An 18,335-nucleotide genomic window follows, 5' to 3' on the forward strand; every position below is an offset into this window, starting at 1 on the left:
GGAAAATCGGTCACTTTCATGTGAAATTTTCTAGTTTTTAAATAAGTATCGCGAATTTAATCTTGTACCGGGTGCAATTTTAACTGCAGTGTAAATTGCTGATGATCAAAAATAGTGATTGGTTTCAAGTTGTCATGAAATTAGTTTCATTGTATTTCTTATAAACTTATTACGACTATCAACTTGCAGCCCTTGTTAAAAAATCAATGTTAATATTACATCCATATGCAGCGTAGTGTGATATCAGAAATAGGTGTGTTAATTCCTTGGGTCTTTTGCAATTTGTAACTACTCGCCAAGTAGTTAAGTCAATGTTTTCAAGAATACGCACCAATGGTGGCGTCTGTGGTTAAGTGAAAATATGTGCAACTTTAAAGTATAGTGAGATTCGCCTTTGGCGATTTCAGTTCCCAAAATTTTTAAGATTTTAAGCTTCGATTGCGTGCAAGCAACCTTTTATTACGCTGTCATGACATATAATTTAGGCAAGAAAGCCACAAACATATTTTAAACCAAACTTATTAGGACTAAAGCGTACAAACATTATAGTGCCTGCCTGAGAAAATATTTTTTACGGAACTGTTGTCAAAAAAAAACAAGCGCTGCTTAAGTGTGGGTGACTGATTACAAAAGGGTGCAATACAAGAGCGCAAAAGTTAAAGCAAAACGGTAGCAAATGTTTGCTTCGGCTCAACACTATTTTACATGCATCATTGAAACAGGAACAAAATGATAAACCACATACATTATGCGAAATTTTTAATAACTATTATTGAGTCATAGACTTGTCATAAATGAAAAAAACGGTAAACCTGTTGTCACCAACAATAATGTTTAATGGTAACTTAATTTTCGTTGGAGCACGTTCCCTGGTAAAAAGTAATTAGTGTACATTTTAAAAACAGAATTAAGTGTAGCCTACATTTTACTGATTAAGCAGAGCGCAATAATTTACTGACCTCACTCCGTGTCCCGAACATGGGCCACAAATTATCGTGTCAATCGGGTGCGAAATATTGCGTGCTAATGCCTTCTGGTTATGTAGCTTGATTTATATATAAATCGTTCCCTGCCAAAGATGAACTCATTTAAAGACTCAAAAGTGCAGACGGGGTGTAATTCGGAAACAGCAAGTAATAAGAGGCAAGTAATAGAAAAGCACACCGTTTTTGTTGATGATTGAGTGTGATACATTAAAATAGAAAATCTAACTACAAAGTTTTTTTGCAAGACAAATATTTACCTTCGGAAGCTAACCAAAAATATTCCCAAGCAATTAAATTATAAAATAAATCGGCATTTGCTTTGTGGCTGTTTGCTGATGTGGGTATTTCCATCGGCAAATGGGTGAAGTTTGATCTTTGACCACTCGTTTAGAAAATGTTTAAAGCAACAACTACCGGTTGCGCTGAGTGTGCTTGATTCAAATGTGCGTCGGGGAGAATCGTCTTGGCCATTTTTACCAGTTGTTATAGATTTCGATAGGTCTTTCAGTTGCAAAAAAATGTCGGGCGCTTGTTATGTGGTACAATGCCAAATATGGGATACTTTATCTTGAAATTGAAAACAGCCAGTATGTTTTAATGCTGCCTTTACCGTGACAACATATGTAAGGTAGAATAATGTTAGCATACGGCATTTTTCGAATGCTATTTATATCGTTTAATAAATTTGCGAATGATCCCTGCAAAGTCGTTGAGGTAAAAACTAACTATCGGTCCTTTTCAAAGAGTTAATTTTTTGGAATAAGTTGTCAGGGTCGCAATATACCTTTAATATTTAACTCGAAAATTGTTCATCCTTTTTTATTCAGATTCTGTAAAAATATGATGCATATTGGGCTATTGACAGTGCTTGTCTTCATCGGCGGAGCTTTTGCTAACCTACTTAGCCCTTTTCCGAAAAACACAGGTACATGACTTTGTAAACGACAACACAAAACTAAATAAAATCCTTACGTTTTTGTCCTTATTTCTTTAAAGTTTTCTTTAAAGGGATTATTAATTCAGTGGAAGATCTCCATAAAACTTTTACTTTTTATAAAGTGATTTTTTGTCTTGTGCTCTGGGTGTGTTTAAAAGTGACTCTAACGTGTTGCGGCGCTGCGATTTAGACAATTGCCGCGTACAAGCAAGCCAAGTGCAATACAGCAAGTACTTCAAGTTTATCTGTCCACCTGGCTGTCGAAGAGCAACAAATCGTTTGTGGGGAACCAAAATCTATAAAGACGATTCCTACATTTGTGCAGCTGCGATCCATGATGGTGTGATCCAAGGTACACAATGCCGACATTTATGCTAATTTTGCAGTAACTTAAAATTATTTAAACCCGGTTAGACTCTGGCGGAGTGGTAACTGTTCATCTTCTTGCCGGATTGGAGTCATACGCTGCTAACACGCGAAATGAAATTACAAGCAAATCTTTTGAAAGTTGGACAGGGTCATTTGCCTTTGGTGGCCTTAGCTGGGAAACTGCAGGTGAGTCCAAGTTGGCACAAAATAACGAAGTTATCTTTTTTGACGACTTACAACAATACTTTTACTGCAACTTAGATTTATGCCACAATCAAGCAAATAAGTTGGAGTTTTATGGAATGGAATCGATTTCATGGGCATGCCCGTCTGGTTGTAATGAGACCGCACCCCGTGTTTGGGGAACTGGAATTTACAAGGACGACTCTTACATTTGTGCAGCTGCAATACATGACGACCGTATTACTGGTGGGTTTGTCTTTTTTTCGAATCAAAACATTGAGGGACACTAGGTGTTGGTTGTTAAAAAAGTGTAGGCTACATATTTTACGACAACGAAAACAACACTGGATTTGCCTTGCACAGAATTTATTCTAGTCTTAAAAAGTGTTTTGATTTGAAAAGATTCTGGAGGAAGTTTTACCTTGTACGAACTCGATGGATTGCAGTCATACACCGGAAGTAAACAAAATGGGATAACAACCGGATCCTTCGAAAGGGGGTGGTTTCGGTCATTTTCGTTTGAAAGTAGGTTTATAATTTTTATTTTTATTGCTTTAATAAAACGCTTTAATAGTTGCTTTAATAAAAAGGAAAAATGATACAGTGTTGCTTTATTAAAAAAGAAAACATGCACAAATGAAAGTTGCGACATAAAGGGCTAGTATAACGACACGGACAATATCCAGAAATTTTATTTTATTTAGAAATACAAACAAAATTACAGGCAACGCCAAAGCGTAACGTGCCACATATTGGTGCGCAAATCAATTGTTTCATATATGGTCATTTCCGGATCATGTTCGTTCGATAGCCTATAGTGCGTTGCCAAAATTGCCCTGAACATGCATTAATATGGTGAAAGCCTTTCAACAGCAAAGTGTCAAGTTAAAAATGTGACTTTTTCCACTATGGATAATATCGACGCCGATTTATGTCACTGTTTTTTAGGGGCAAGTTTACACACGCTTTCTGATGCGGTTGCACTGCACTTAGAGTTGTGAGGGTTTTGTAATTTGGGCTCAAATCCGACCCGAAACCGAAAGTAAAGACCTTAACCTGGCTCGAACCCGAATGAAAAACAAATAAAACACTATTTGAAAAAGTGGTAAAATTGCGTCACGGATGAGGCCTATAGTGTAAGACCAAGCCCGAGTCAAGTCCGCTCTAATTATTAAACCAAAATTTCAAATTAAGCCGAATTCGGTCCACTTCCGACCCACACCCGACTGAAAATACCCGGGCCGACTTCAACTCTGTAGTACTTTATGATAAAAAAAATTCAAAAAGTTTAATTTTGTTGTGATGCAGCTTGTTCAGATGCACTCTGTTCAACACCGTATTTTTAAGTTATCAATCACATATCTGATTTGTTAATTTGGATTTGTTACATTAAGCCTACAGCACACGAAAAACCCAAACACGGTACGCAAACAGTTTACCAAAGTAACTGTACCACAGATAATTCGAGGGTTGCAATGACATATTTTTGCAACAAGGGCTTTCTGAACATTACAAATCGAAATGATACTTATCTTTAAATGAAAAAAGTATTTTGTCTTTTTCGTATAGCAGAATGGAATAAAAATCACAAACGACTCATTATTGTTGCAAGTACCGTCCTTTAATTTAAAACCAGAGTGAAAATGGTTAGGTTAATGTGTCACATTCAAAAAAAAATTACCCGCGCTACAGATTTACTGTCCATGATAATAGACAATAGTCGTTTCCTATGAATGTATAACTACATACAAAGCTTAAGACATTACACGCCATTAAACTGTAATAAGTAGAACTGCACCAGCAATTGAAAATGCAGGTACCAACCTTGACTTACAACGTAGTTGCAGTGCCACAAAGAAATACCAATTTCGTGCGAAGACTGTGCTGTTTATTGTTCATAGTTTTAGTGTCAGGCAGCTATACAGTGTGACTAATTTGTTTCTAAAACCCAATGTAGATTTTGACACATAAAAAGCAAAACGTGACCTAGAACTTCCAACAGCCCTTAGTTGGTAAAGCAAAAATTTATTTTTAGACTGAAATACAGCCTGCTATATTGAAATTAGACTGTTGTTGAAGTGCCTAGCAAATTGCACCTGACCATATCTTTTAGACTTTTGCGAAAAACGTGCCAGCCAACTTGGGTTCAATGGACGGGAATCAGCAACATTTTATTGTCCACCTGGCTGCCAAACAACTACCAGCCGTCTGTGGGGAACTAAAATTTATACGCATGGTTCTTACATATGTGCAGCAGCCATTCATTATGGAGAAAGAACTGGTAATGTTTGATACTCTTTTGATAATGTTGTATGATTTTCATCTTTACTTATGTAGATTCTGGAGGATTGGTTACAGTTTACTTACTGCCAGCTATGTATTCCTATACTGGAAGTACTCAGAAAGGAATAACAAGCAAGTCTTACGGATATTGGCGTACATCTTTTACATTTACAGGTCATGAACAATCCAACAGCTTAGTGTAAAAAATTAAACTCAAAGCAATATATTTACTGGACTCATAAGAAAAGCTATGTATGCAGTGAGGATTTGTGCCACAAGTACCATAAAGCAGTTTAAAGTTTTAGAATTTGCAAACAAGAATAGACAGAGCGAATGTTTGTTTTAATTCTGAATTCTGATATTACAGATCTATGTACACAAAAGGCGGATCAGTTTGATGTTATTGGACAATTTACTGTCATATGTCCTTCTGGATGTCAAGCAGACAGATTTGATATATGGGGAACTGGAATATACACAGATGACTCTTACATTTGTGTGGCAGCCATTCATGATGGTCGTTTATCAGGTATTTCTTAGGTCTCCAAATATCACCTTATTCAGATTTTAATTTTTCCCTTTGTTACTCAGATTCTGGTGGTAGAGTTACTGTTTATAGGTTTGGAGGAGTTTCTTCATATACAGGAAGTGATCAAAATGGAATTTTAAGTAAATCACATGGAAACTATAGTGGATCTTTTGCCTTTGAAAGTATGTTTTTTGTGTGTTTGAATTGCAAACTTTGTGAGTTTTTTTGAAAGAAATTGTAATTAAGTAAAGTTAGTATACTGAAAAGAATTTAAGTTGCAAATAAACTTTTTTGTGACAATGCAACTAAAAATTATAAAGTATACTAAAGTCTAACATATTAAATGATTCAGATCTATGTGAGAAAAATGTTTTCTCACTTGAATTCAATGAAACACTGGCAACTTTTCTTTGTCCGCCTGGTTGCAGAAGTTTTACATTCTCTTTGTGGGGGACAGAAATATATAATGGCCAATCTTACATTTGCGCAGCTGCCTTGCATAGTGGTATAATTGGAGGTGAGTGTAAAAAGTTTTCACAACCAGTCCTCGAATATTCTTTAACCTCGTAATATTGCAGATTCAGGAGGATGGGTTACAGTTTACTTGCTGCCTGGGATGTCTTCGTATGTCAGAAGCACACAAAACAAAATAACTAGCAGATGGTATGGATCTTACAGGACATCCTTTACTTTTTCAGGTTGGCATAAAGTGTTTCTTTAGTAGTCATGACATTTAAATAATAACGAGACAGAATCTGGCAAACAGTGTATTTTAGAAATAAACTATTGTAAGGCTTTTTTTGCAAATTCAAACAAATTCAGTTATTTTTGTATTAGAATTTGGTCTATGCACAAGACAACTCAATGAATTTGAGTTTCCAGGACAAGATGCAGGTTATGCATGTCCTTCAGGTTGTGATGTAACTTCCCATTTGTGGGGAACTGGAATTTACACAGACAATTCTTACATTTGTGCAGCAGCCATTCATGATGGCAGGATAGATGGTAACATATTTATTTCCTAACACAGAAACAAATGTTTATTATTCTTTGTTATGCATTAAATTGACCAGAATCAGGAGGAAGTGTTACTGTATACAAATACGAAGGATTGCCTTCATATGTTGGTAGTAGTCAGAATGGAATCATTAGCAAATCGTATGGAAGTAGGAACAGATCATTTGCCTTTGAAAGTGAGTACAAAAGATTTTAACGCTTACCAAATTTATTGTAAAATAATTCCTTACCCTTAATGCAACCAGCAAATTAGTATTGTTTTAAAGATGTAAAATTATTGTCGATTATAAATGTTCTGAAGAAATTTGTGAATACAACAACAGTAATAACCAAAACATAAATTTTTGCACACAATATAATTTTATTTTCCTAAAATGTAACAGCCAGTGATCATAACTTACATAGCAAAACATTGTGTGATGGTAAATGTTTTTTGGTTTAGATTTATGCTGGGAAAAGCCTGGTATGCTTTATTGGAATGAAAATAATATTGCATCAACTTATTGTCCACCTGGCTGTCTGGAGTATGCTTCAAATGTGTATGGAACAGGAATTTACAGTTTTGATAGTAGAATTTGTCCAGCAGCATTACATTACGGTGCAGTGACAGGTAAACTTAAATTTGTTTTTGCTCTGATTTCAGATTAAAGCAAAAAAACATTATACATGCAGTAACTAAACTGTTACTTTCTGACACAAAAATTGGTCACCTAAAAGCTGGATTAAAAATTGTACAGTTATATATTCTTCTGCTTAGAAATCAATTGTACCCTCTGTGTTTTTTTCATGTCCTATTTTTTAGATGCGGGTGGTTTAGTGAATGTGTACAAACTTGCTGGCTTGCCCTCATACATTGGAAGTAATCAAAATGGACTACGCAGCTGGTCATATGGGGCTTGGGACAGATCTTTTACAGTTTCTGGTTAATGAAAGATTTTAATTTTAGGAAGTTGTGTTCATGTTTTACGATACTGCAACCATTAAATATGTACTAACTAATTGCTGGTATGTCTATTGCAAGGCACCACATGTTGCATGCAATAAAGTCTCAAAACTTAGTTGTAATATTGGTTCTGCAAAAACTATGCAAACTCTTTTGTGTTTTAAATCATTGGTTCCTTGCAAAACCATTTTCAGAATAGTACACTCTCAGTGCAAATTTATTATTTGGCAACTATGGTTTTAGTTAATGTTAACTTTTATTTGTAGATCCATGCTTAACACTGGTAAACCAGTTGGAATTTGGTGAAGAGAGATCTTCCACATATGCATGTAGTTCTGGTTGCCTATCCACTGATTATCAAGTCTGGGGAACTGGATTTTATTCAAACAATTCCTCAATATGTGCTGCTGCCATACATGCTGGCATAATTACTGGTATAACACTTTGAAAACATTAGAAATATTTTTTTCTAAATCATCTATTTTAATTGTTACCATTATTCTTTACCTTCATAAACATTTATAAACATTGTGTTCTAGATTCAGGTGGAAATGTTACTGTGTATAAGTATATTGAACTTGAGACATTGAATGGCACTGTTCAAAATGAAATTGTAAGCAAACCAATGAAAACAAAGACTGGATCAATTACTTTTAATGGTGAATACTAGAAGTTTATATATATACCTGGCACTTCTTTATTTAATGAAAAAATTATCTTTATTTTTTTAGGTAATTTTTTTGTTTAGTTTGTAAATAATTGTCACATTTGTACACTTTGTCAGCAATTCAATATACCAGTGGTTCTCAAACTTTTTTGTTGCGACGCCCCTGAAAAAGTTTTCTGGACTTTCGAGCAAATACCAGCAAATAAAAGATAATAGGAAACTTATTATTAAAGCTGTGTTTGTTGATACAACAACAAAAAGCCACAAAACGGAACTATTCTGCGACGCCCTTGGAAGATTGAAATGACGAACCAGGGCGCCGTGACACACAGTTTGAGAACTACTGCAATATACCATATGTTTGAATGAGTTGTACTAAAAATAACTTGATTTATGTACTAGATTTGTGCAAGAAACAGGCCTTCGAATTGTTTTCCAATTCCAATGACTCGGCATCATATTATTGTCCATCTGGCTGCCAGGCCATACATACCAAGTTGTGGGGAATGAGGATTTACACTCTTAACTCATATGTCTGTGCTGCAGCGATACATAATGACATTTTAACAGGTGCTAAAATGAGGGTTATTACTTTGGTATTTAAAGGAACAAGCTGTGTCTTACCCAGATATTCCATGTTATATTTTTGAATGCTTTAATTGTTGGTCATGCTAATGTTAGTTGATGGCATAGCTTTCCAAACAGCGTGAAGCTAATATGAATTTACGAAATGATTAGGTAAACATTGGTTTATATGCATTGCTGTTAACTTGCACTTAACCAATATACAATTAAGATAGCAAGCAAATCATTATCATATTTAGCAAGACCTCTGTCATTACAGTGTATATCTAACATTTGTGGCATCAAATTAATCCAATCAAAATATGTTCTTCAGTTCATTACAATACAAAAATTTAGGCAGATTTGTTCACAGTAACATTGCTTTCTTTCATCAGATGCTGGAGGGCCGATTACAGTTCACCTTGTTCCTGGGCAAGACTGGTATGGCTCAGTTAGGGAAAATGGTATAGTAAGCGGGTCAGACCGAACATGGCAAAGAGGATTTGCTTTTGCTGGTTTGTAAACAGTTTCTTTAAGACAAATGTTGTTGTTTTCTTCATACATGAGATAGGGGTTTATTGCATGAAAGCTTTTTTCTTATCTTATTAATAGGATTCTTTATCATTGCATAATTCAACACAATGCTGCCGTGACTTTTAAACATTTTTTAATTAACATACAACACAACTGTTTCCAATGTTTTGCACGTATTATATACAAGTAGCATTTATAAATAGTCGAACATCTGTTTCGGTAGATACTTTTGTAACATTACGATTGATGGGACTCCTGCAAAATAAACAACATATTTTGCTCACAGATTTATGCAGAGCAAACTTCAGTCATGTGAGACACAACAATAACAATGGCGTAAAGTTTTTATCACTTACTTGTCCTGCTGGTTGTGAAGCATTTACATCTCACTTGTGGGGTACTGATATCTACACACAGAACTCATATATTTGTGCTGCTGCTCTTCATGCTGGTCGTTTGCAGGGTAACTAGTAACATTTGTGACACATATGGATGTTTATTGCAGTTACTTTTAAATGTTTCAGTTCGAGGTGGATTTGTAGTTGTGCACAGATACCCTGGGTTATCAGAATTTATTGGAAGTGAAAAAAATGGAATAGTGAGTCAGTCCCAGGAAAATGTCAGTGAAGCATTTTCTTTTCAAAGTGAGTTTTAACTGAATAATATCTATAGCCTTTACTAAAAGGTGTTTCAGTTCTAGGTTCCTCTGCACAAATGAAATGATATTTTAACTTATTGGTTTTTTTCTTTATGTCACCCGATATGCAGATTTAAACTTCATACTGCAAAAATTTGCAGTCTACCATTTTCGAAAAACATTTTTATAAATAGTGCTGTTTGATGCTAATTACTTTCCAGTGTTTCCTTTGACCAAAAATGTTGAATTTGAAACTTGTCCATCATAATTACACTGTTAATAATACTTTTTGTATAGATTACTGCCTAAGAATGGGTTCAGGGCTTACATATAACCAAAATGGAACAGCGACATACAATTGTCCTCGAGGTTGTAAGAAAGAGGCAAAATATTTGTGGGGATATGCAATGTATTACTTTAATTCTTATGTATGTGCGGCTGCAATACATGATGGAAGAATTACAGGTACACCATATAGATGGAATGTTGAACTCTGTGGTTTTTATCATACTTATATTGTTTTACACATTTTCTTTGTAGATAATGGTGGCTTGATCACAGTATACAGGATACCTGGGCAGAGCTCCTATATTGGTAGCAAACATAATGGTATAACCAGCAGAGCAACTCGATCTACCACATCAGCAGCTTTTGCATTTTCAGGTCTATAATTGTAAAGTTTTCAGGAAAATGAAAATATAAATTTACTGGGACCAAACAACTTTTTTTTAATGTTTGGTTTAGAAATATATAAATACAATGTTTAAGACTTCTGAGTTATGAGGTAAATTTCTTCGAACAATTCAATGAATGTCAACGTTTATTAACACATATTCAGGACATGAATAAGCTCTAAAGTTTTCATGCAGACCAGTGGCACTGACACATTGATGTAAAAGTCATACTATGCTGGCCCATGATCTCTTCTTAGGGCTTGTTTTTTCAGTTATCTGATATATGACAACAGATATGTTTATGTAGATCCATGTACAAGACAAGCCAATCAGATAGACTTTGGTGAAGGAACATCCACCACATTTCCATGCCCAGCTGACTGCAACGTAACATCAGCTCATGTTTTGGGCACTATTATTTACACTGATGATTCCTCCATATGTGCTGCTGCTATTCATGATGGTCGCATTACAGGTGACTTTCATTCAGATGCAACAATTCTTAATTTAAATAATTATATGTACTACAGTACAACTTTGTCAAGTTATGACAAGTTTAAGTGCACACAGCTTTTTGAAAATTTATTTAAAAATCAATTTTGTTGATGTCTGTCATATCATAATTCATTTGCATAACTTTATCATTCTTTCAGAATATTTTGGATTTTTCAAAAATCACATTTGCCAGAAGAGCTCTTTAAACTTGATACTATGCCTGGCAGCAATAGCTTGTATTTTGGATTTTTGTTTAATATTTTTTTCTAAACCTCTTTTGTTTAGCATCTGGTGGAATAGTTACTGTTTACAAACATGCTGGCCTGAGGTCATATACTGGAACAGAACAAAATGGGGTTTTGAGTAAGTCACATGGAAGCTCAACTGGATCATTTGCTTTGGAAAGTGAGACTGCTGTTTTTCTACCACTTGCCATTCTTTTGTTACATAGTGTTTGTATCTGCAGGTTTTGTGTGATGTACTGTGCTTTTTGAGAAGTAGATTTGACCTTTTTTGGTGGACAGATACTAGCTTACGGTAGCTGCTAACACAAAAATCTATTTCATTCTGCCCACCTCTTCGGCAAATAAACTCAACTCATTTGACTAATGTATAGTTTGGATGCAAGAATTGTATTTTATAATTCAGACCACTCCTACTGGATCAATTTCAATTTTCGCCTCATTGACTGTGAAACAAATTGTTTCCATTTAGATTTGTGTACAAAACAAACTGACCAAGTTGAATTTCATGGAGAAGAATCAACAACAATGTATTGTCCCTCCGGTTGCCAAAACATTACTGAACGTCTGTGGGGAACAGGAATTTATACTGATGGCTCATACATATGTGCAGCAGCTATACATGATGGTGCTATAACAGGCGGGTGTATACATTTACGTTTTTTTTTAATAGGGGATGTATGTTTTTTTCAATGCCATGTTTGTCAATTATAAACTGATTTTGGGAGGATTGCTTAGCATGCAATTGGTTCTCTCCCCACGGTATATGTGCAATAGCAATATGACATGACAGTATGTGCTGAGTCTCTCGAATTTTATTTCTGGTCTACATATGTCTATCAACATGAAATCAACAAAGATAAATTACGAAAGTTCTGTCTTGTGCAACAACACTTTATAGGTCTATTTACTCATTAAAAAAGAGCACAATTAAAATTTGCATTTTTGTTTAGATTTTGGTGGTGTTGTCACACTTTATCGTGGTGGTGCAATGGCAGCTTTTTTCAGCAGCACCCAAAATGGAATAACGAGCAAATCTTACTCATGGTGGTATGCATCAGTTTCATTTATAGGTGGGAAAACTATGTAAGATTCATGAAATATTTATATCTCAACATATATTCCTTTTTTGTAGATTTGTGTGGGCAACAAGGTGACCAGTTACAGTTTAGTGATGAAATCTCAAGGTCATTTACATGCCCATCCAATTGCCAGGAGTCTTCGTCAAATGTCTGGGGGACCGGTATTTACACCAAAAACTCCCATGTTTGTGCTGCAGCTATACACTCTGGAAGTATTCCTGGTGAGAAGTATTGAAACTGCTACATTAAGCCTGACATTTGATTTCTGTTATTTGTTTTGAGGATTTAAGGCACCTACATAGAATTAGTAACGTTTTTTTTGAAAGATCTGCTCCAAGTGACATTGCAGTTTTGTGTACTAATACTTGCTTTCGATTTTGTATAGTTTCTGGTGGTCAAATTACTGTGTATAATACTGTCGGACTTCCCTCCTACTTGGGAAGTGAACAGAATGGAATAATAAGTCAAACCTATGGAAGCTGGAGAGATTCCTTTTCTTTTGACAGTAAGAATTTTTCACATTTAATGCATAACTAGACTTAAGTAGTTTGATAACTAAATGATAAAAGATTACATTTTAAAGCAATGACAGAGGTTTGGTTTTGGCACATCCAGTGCAAAAATAAAATCAACAAAGAAATCTGGTTGGAATATTTTTTTTTGCTCTCTCACTTTAGGTTTTGTTTAATATTTGCCAAACTACACCAACTGCCCTGCAATACTGGTACAGCAGAACAGTTTTTGTTTAATTCCTAAATTACTTTTCAGACAATTCCACATTAATGCATGCACTAATTGAAATTAAATAGCAAGAATATTTTTAGCAGGCTAAATTTATGTAGCAGGATTTTGCGAATTTTAGATCCTTGCACCAGACAAGCTGACCATTTGGACTTTAATGGATTCAATTCAACCTTTTTTCCATGCCCACCCGGTTGCCAAAATACAACATCTCGCTTGTGGGGAACAGACATCTACACAGATGATTCTTACATATGTGCTGCAGCTATGCATAGCAGTCAGATTATAGGTAAGTCAAAGCAGGACACATTTTTGGTTTGAAGAGGGACACAAAAGCAAAACAATTTTGGGAATAAACTGCTTTGGAAGGTTCCATGGTTTGTCAGTAAAATTTTGCTCCTGACTCAAACATTGATTTAAATTGTGACAAATGTTTAATAAGTTATAGTGAGAGCAAATCTTGTTTGTCATAAAATTCTGTTAAATATTGGATTGTAAAAGAGCTTTTACATTAAAACTACTGACTTTTTTAAAGCTTTATTTGCGTATCTTTGGTTTAGGCAGTAAAGGAGGCTTAGTGCAGGTGAGAAAAAGGGGTCCACAAAATATTTTTACCAGCTCCGTGCGAGAGGGAGTCACATCCAAAACATACGGAGCCTGGCCAAGCTCATTTAGCCTGTTGGGAAATTAAACACACATGCAACTGACACCTGGACAGGAATAATTATGTAAAACAACTTGGACCACCAGAGTGTCAATGTTTGTCAAATTATTTTGCAAAACTACTAACGAATAATAAAAGAGGATTGTGTGTAATATCACGTGTGAATCTAACCTGTGGAAATCTAACCAAGTGTCTTTTCTTATGCTATTGCAAGTGTCGACAGGTTTGCAAATATATTCTTCACAAGCTACAGAAATTAATTCTGATGGAGAGTAAATATTTTAATTGATATGCCATGTGCTTTAATTTTCTAAACCACTTCTTTTTAAGTGTTTTGAATGCCCATGCCCGAATTTTTTTGAATGCCCAAGGTCGTTTCTTTCATCAACAATAGCACTTTTTCGACCATGTGAAATGACGTCAATGCCCCAAAAGCACAATGTTTGTAGAAGTAGTAACGGAGGATTTTCTAAAATATTCAAGGAAAACAATGATTAAAACACTCCGGACAATACGAAACGACAAAAACAAGTCGTCCAAACACCCATAAAAACGGGCCGAAATTTACATGTAAAAAACATAATCGCGCAAAACCATGCGCCATTAGTAATGGCCTTCCATAGCACTGGTACACGTGTAGCGCAGTTTTGTTTGGGCCCATGTAATTTTGCAGCTAAAATATTTCCGGAAAATAAACTTGGGAGACGTGGCAGATTGAAATATTACCAAACCAGCAGTTGGTACCGTCATCAGCTGAACTCAATGGACATTTCCTGTGTAATGTTAAGAACTTAGCGAAACTTAACTAAGATATGTCCCGTTTGTTTAATTAAGTGAAGTTGTTGTTTAATAACGATTTGCGATGACATGGTAAAACAACACATAACTTAGTTGGTGCTGGTGAAGATGTTTTTGACAATCTCGATTTGAATTTCTTTTTAAGTCTTCACGATATGCAGGAATTTACGCACCACTCTACCGTGGTTGGAATGAAAAGTATTCCCAAACTTTTCTGTCTCTGGTTTAAAAAAATTCGTTATACCCGGAGGCCCACACAGCTTCAACTATTACCAACAAGCTTATAAGAGAAAAAGATGGTACATATGAAAGTAATTTTAGTTCAACCATGACCTATTCTACACAAACAATTTCTTCCGTTCAAATATTTTGTAGCAACGTTCTTTACAACCTGCCTCGATGTAAATATACACGAGGTACTGTTAAACTATTTATCATCAAAACTGCCCATATTGTTAATCCTGGTTCAATGGTAGCACTGTAAAAGGGGTACACTTTATGTGACGTCACTAATGCGTGCAACCACAAGAACTCAAATTCAAAGTCAAAAAAACTTTCTATAACTTAGAATGCAACGTTCGTCAAAATCAGAAAAAAAGATGTTTGAAATAATATTTGGTTCGCAATTGCAACACGTTGCTGTAACGTTTATCTTTGGTTTAGCAACGTTTAAGAAACGTTTCGTCAAGTTAAATCATTTATTAAATCACTTTGCACTGTACACAACAACGGCCCAACATTTACTGGCAGACAATTGTGTGTTTGGCGTCATAAACAAAGCACTAACTAAAACAGGTTGCATTTTTAAGCCACTTTTTGTGGCTGTATCGCCAGCACGTTTGTTTAAAAACAAAATTGTTCATAATTTTCTTTAGATTTGACGATATTTCGTAAGTTACCGCTACAAACTAACCAAAATATCCACGGTGGCCGCCACCGTGCTTTAAAAACCCAAGGTGGCGGCGCCACCCCGCCACCGCCCACTCGGCGCCTATGGTCATGGTCATTACAAAAGTGATCACGCTGCGATCACTATTGGTTGCGAAATTTACGGAAAACGTTTTTTTCACGATGCAACGCAATAATTAACTGAGTTTGCACGTGGAATGCAGCGACCAAATATTCCTAAACAGATAAATCTTATTGGGAAAAAATTGGAATTTAAATTTGGGATTAAGAAAGCAGCAGTCCCTCCTATTGAACAAAGATGTTTGCTTTTGAAAGAAACTATTTATCCTGAATGAATTACAGATAACGGGCAATCATGAAAGCCTATGTCACTTGTGCTCAAGGGCGTCCGCACATAGGGTCAAATGGGGTCAGCTGACCCCCCCTGGAAAATTGTTGGATGAAAAATAAAAAAGCGAGAACATGCAAAGTATAGGCAATTTTCTGAAAGGGGGGAGGGGTAAAGGTGATACGAGTGATGACTGGCTGGTCAAGCTCTCCGATTGTGATCATCACCCTTCTTCGGGAGTATCCCACTTCCTCTATTAATTTACGAAGATACCTACGAGCTACCCGTAATCGCAAAATTCGACAACTTGAGCTCCTGTAGCCTACTCTCAGAACCACATTACTAGTGCGGACACTGGCTTTATCTTACAAAAATCTGAAGAAGGATAACTCATAGTTTCAGATAAAATCATCTCGTATTTCGTGAATTCAATGAAGCTGTTCGTAACATTGAACCATACAGAAAAGAACAATCAGCCACCAGTTTAGTTAATCAGTTCTTGAATAAAAAGTTAAGTCGGCGTGGGTCTTTGCCGAATTTTTCGATGACTTTTTGGATGAACGAATTTGTTTCCGAGTTTATTCGGCTTCTGTGGACACTCATCATACACAGTCTCCAGACATGGTTGATCTGAGCCATGTTTTGACCCGCCTCATTGTGCTGAATGATCTTTCTACCGTACAAGTACCGAGACTTGCCAGCAAAATTCGAACAACAATTAAGTTTGGATACACTTCCAATAAATGTTTTTGATATATATCAGAGCGTGGCGCAAATCTATCAATACGTTGGGGAGAGGGGTTAATTCTAAACATTTGCTAAAATAAAACTATTTCCGGTACCAATAGGCAACTTTCTTTTTTGTTGATACCCACGAAAGAACGAGACAGTTCTAAACCGAGAAACTTTTTAGGCCTACTCTGTGGATACATCGATATCCACATAATCATACACATTAGCCTACGCTTGCTTTTTAATTTCTATCATACCCTTGCTGTTCAATTTCTTCAGTTTTTTGACAAATGCAGTTATATGGTGATTTGTGGTTCGTAGATATCAGAATAATTGATTTTTGGGATTAGTGCCAAACGCTCAAATGTTTTTAGGCTCACTGCAAATCTTAAATCACCACATATAGGCTACTGGTTAACTGCATTTACAGCTTGCCACACTTCTACCAGTCCTTGGCAGATTGAAACTAAGCTATTTGAACAATCGCTAATTTTCAAATTTGCTGTTGATATAATCACAACTCATAACTTTTTTCTGTCCTATGGTTTTAAAGATTATAGACTCCCAAATACCATCGCGTAATGGAAATGCTTCTTTTTCTCTGTTCTTACCTTCCTTTACTATCTTTTCTTGAAACTACTAGCTACTCTAGCAGTCGGTCGCTGCGGAAACCACGCAGTTATGAATTATGACAAAACAAAGTGCATTATTACCCCAAATGTATATATTACACCTTACGCAAGGTTCACTTGAACATGATAATAGTGTGCAATAAAACGATTATATAACTCTGATAATTTGTGCTCTGGCCAATTTTGATAAAAATCCGTAGAAATGTAAACATTGATAAAAATGATAAATTGTCTGGATGGTGTAATGGTCAAATTTTCAAAAAAATTTTGCATCCGGCCGAAAGGTCAGAGTGAACCCACCTTGACCCCCCCTAACCGAAAACCTGCGGACGCCCTTGCTTGTGCTGGCATTAGTTGTTGCCTCACCGTTTTAAATTGGAAAACAGAAAGCTTGTTGGATGTGAAGCTACAAAGCGATTCCTTGCAGCCTGAAATGGACGTGTATTGCAAAAGCGATCAAAATTGAACATTCGCCTCAAAACCCTCTTTAGTTACATTCCGTGTACCGACTTTACTGCACTCTTGAACTGTTTTTTGTGCTGTGGCTGGTTTCAGTTTCGATCGTGCGAATCCAGCCTACGCAGTTTATGTGACACTGACGCACAATTTTAACATATGCCTATATAAGGTCAAAACGTTCACATGGTCTTGCCCTTTGCAAATTATGTAGCACCCAGCATAGTTACGCAAATTGGGGTTTTTATTGCAGCATTTAATCAAGCTACACTGCACTGTGGTTTGCTTGTAGGTTTACACACAATGCGTTGCAATTTTTGTGAGAAAAGAAATTTTGATAAGTTGTTTTTTAGTTTCGCATTAACCACACTCTTACCGAATGAAAACTGCTAGCGGGCATGAACGAACCTCATGTGACACGACAAATATTAGGTTCGTGCAAGATCGCGTGCGAAGCTTTTGTTACGTTGCGCAATTCCTGCTTCTTTTATTTCAAAACTCCTTTACAGGTTTACGTTGAAAAACGCTATTGTTAAAAAATGGTTGTGTTGTTACAGATTAAATGCGAAGCTAAACGAATTGTAAAAATAGAAATACAAAAGCAAACTACAACACAATAGTATAACAGCGGTTGTCAAGAGTTGTAACAACTACGGTGCTTATTTCACTACTAGAAAACCTTAAAGAATGTAAAGACATTTATAAACGATTAAAACTTGTTGAATATGTGTAGTCGTATAATGACAATTCAGAACTATTTTATAGGTTACATTTTTGTTTAAATTCAACAAATTTAAAGCGGTATGTGAACACATCTGCCGAAGGCGCGCATTTGTTTTCAAACGAGGCACCGATCGTCTTAGAAAATACACTGCATGGATGGAGTATACTTACAGTTGTTCGTGGGTTGTTTTACTTTACTACTGATAATCT

General features: G+C 35.8%; 1 protein-coding gene across 1 annotated transcript; it reads left to right on the forward strand.

Moving 5' to 3' along the window:
• Positions 1–1,818: 1,818 nt before the first annotated feature.
• On the forward strand, positions 1,819–13,777 carry LOC145239556 (uncharacterized). The gene is made up of 31 exons (XM_080102906.1): positions 1,819–1,911; positions 2,114–2,275; positions 2,338–2,478; positions 2,554–2,721; positions 2,878–3,000; positions 4,589–4,756; positions 4,813–4,932; positions 5,126–5,287; positions 5,350–5,469; positions 5,640–5,804; positions 5,866–5,985; positions 6,125–6,292; positions 6,361–6,480; positions 6,747–6,914; positions 7,107–7,226; positions 7,514–7,681; positions 7,787–7,906; positions 8,317–8,484; positions 8,874–8,993; positions 9,299–9,475; positions 9,537–9,656; positions 9,947–10,114; positions 10,190–10,312; positions 10,631–10,798; positions 11,104–11,223; positions 11,533–11,700; positions 12,014–12,133; positions 12,196–12,363; positions 12,528–12,647; positions 13,005–13,172; positions 13,444–13,777. The coding sequence occupies exons 1-31, from the start codon at positions 1,827–1,829 to the stop codon at positions 13,572–13,574; spliced, it is 4,437 nt and encodes a 1,478-aa protein (XP_079959032.1). The 5' UTR covers positions 1,819–1,826; the 3' UTR covers positions 13,575–13,777.
• Positions 13,778–18,335: the final 4,558 nt, after the last annotated feature.

The sequence above is a fragment of the Phallusia mammillata genome, chromosome 7 (assembly GCF_965637545.1).
Source record: "Phallusia mammillata chromosome 7, kaPhaMamm4.hap1.1, whole genome shotgun sequence".
NCBI lineage: Eukaryota > Metazoa > Chordata > Ascidiacea > Phlebobranchia > Ascidiidae > Phallusia > Phallusia mammillata.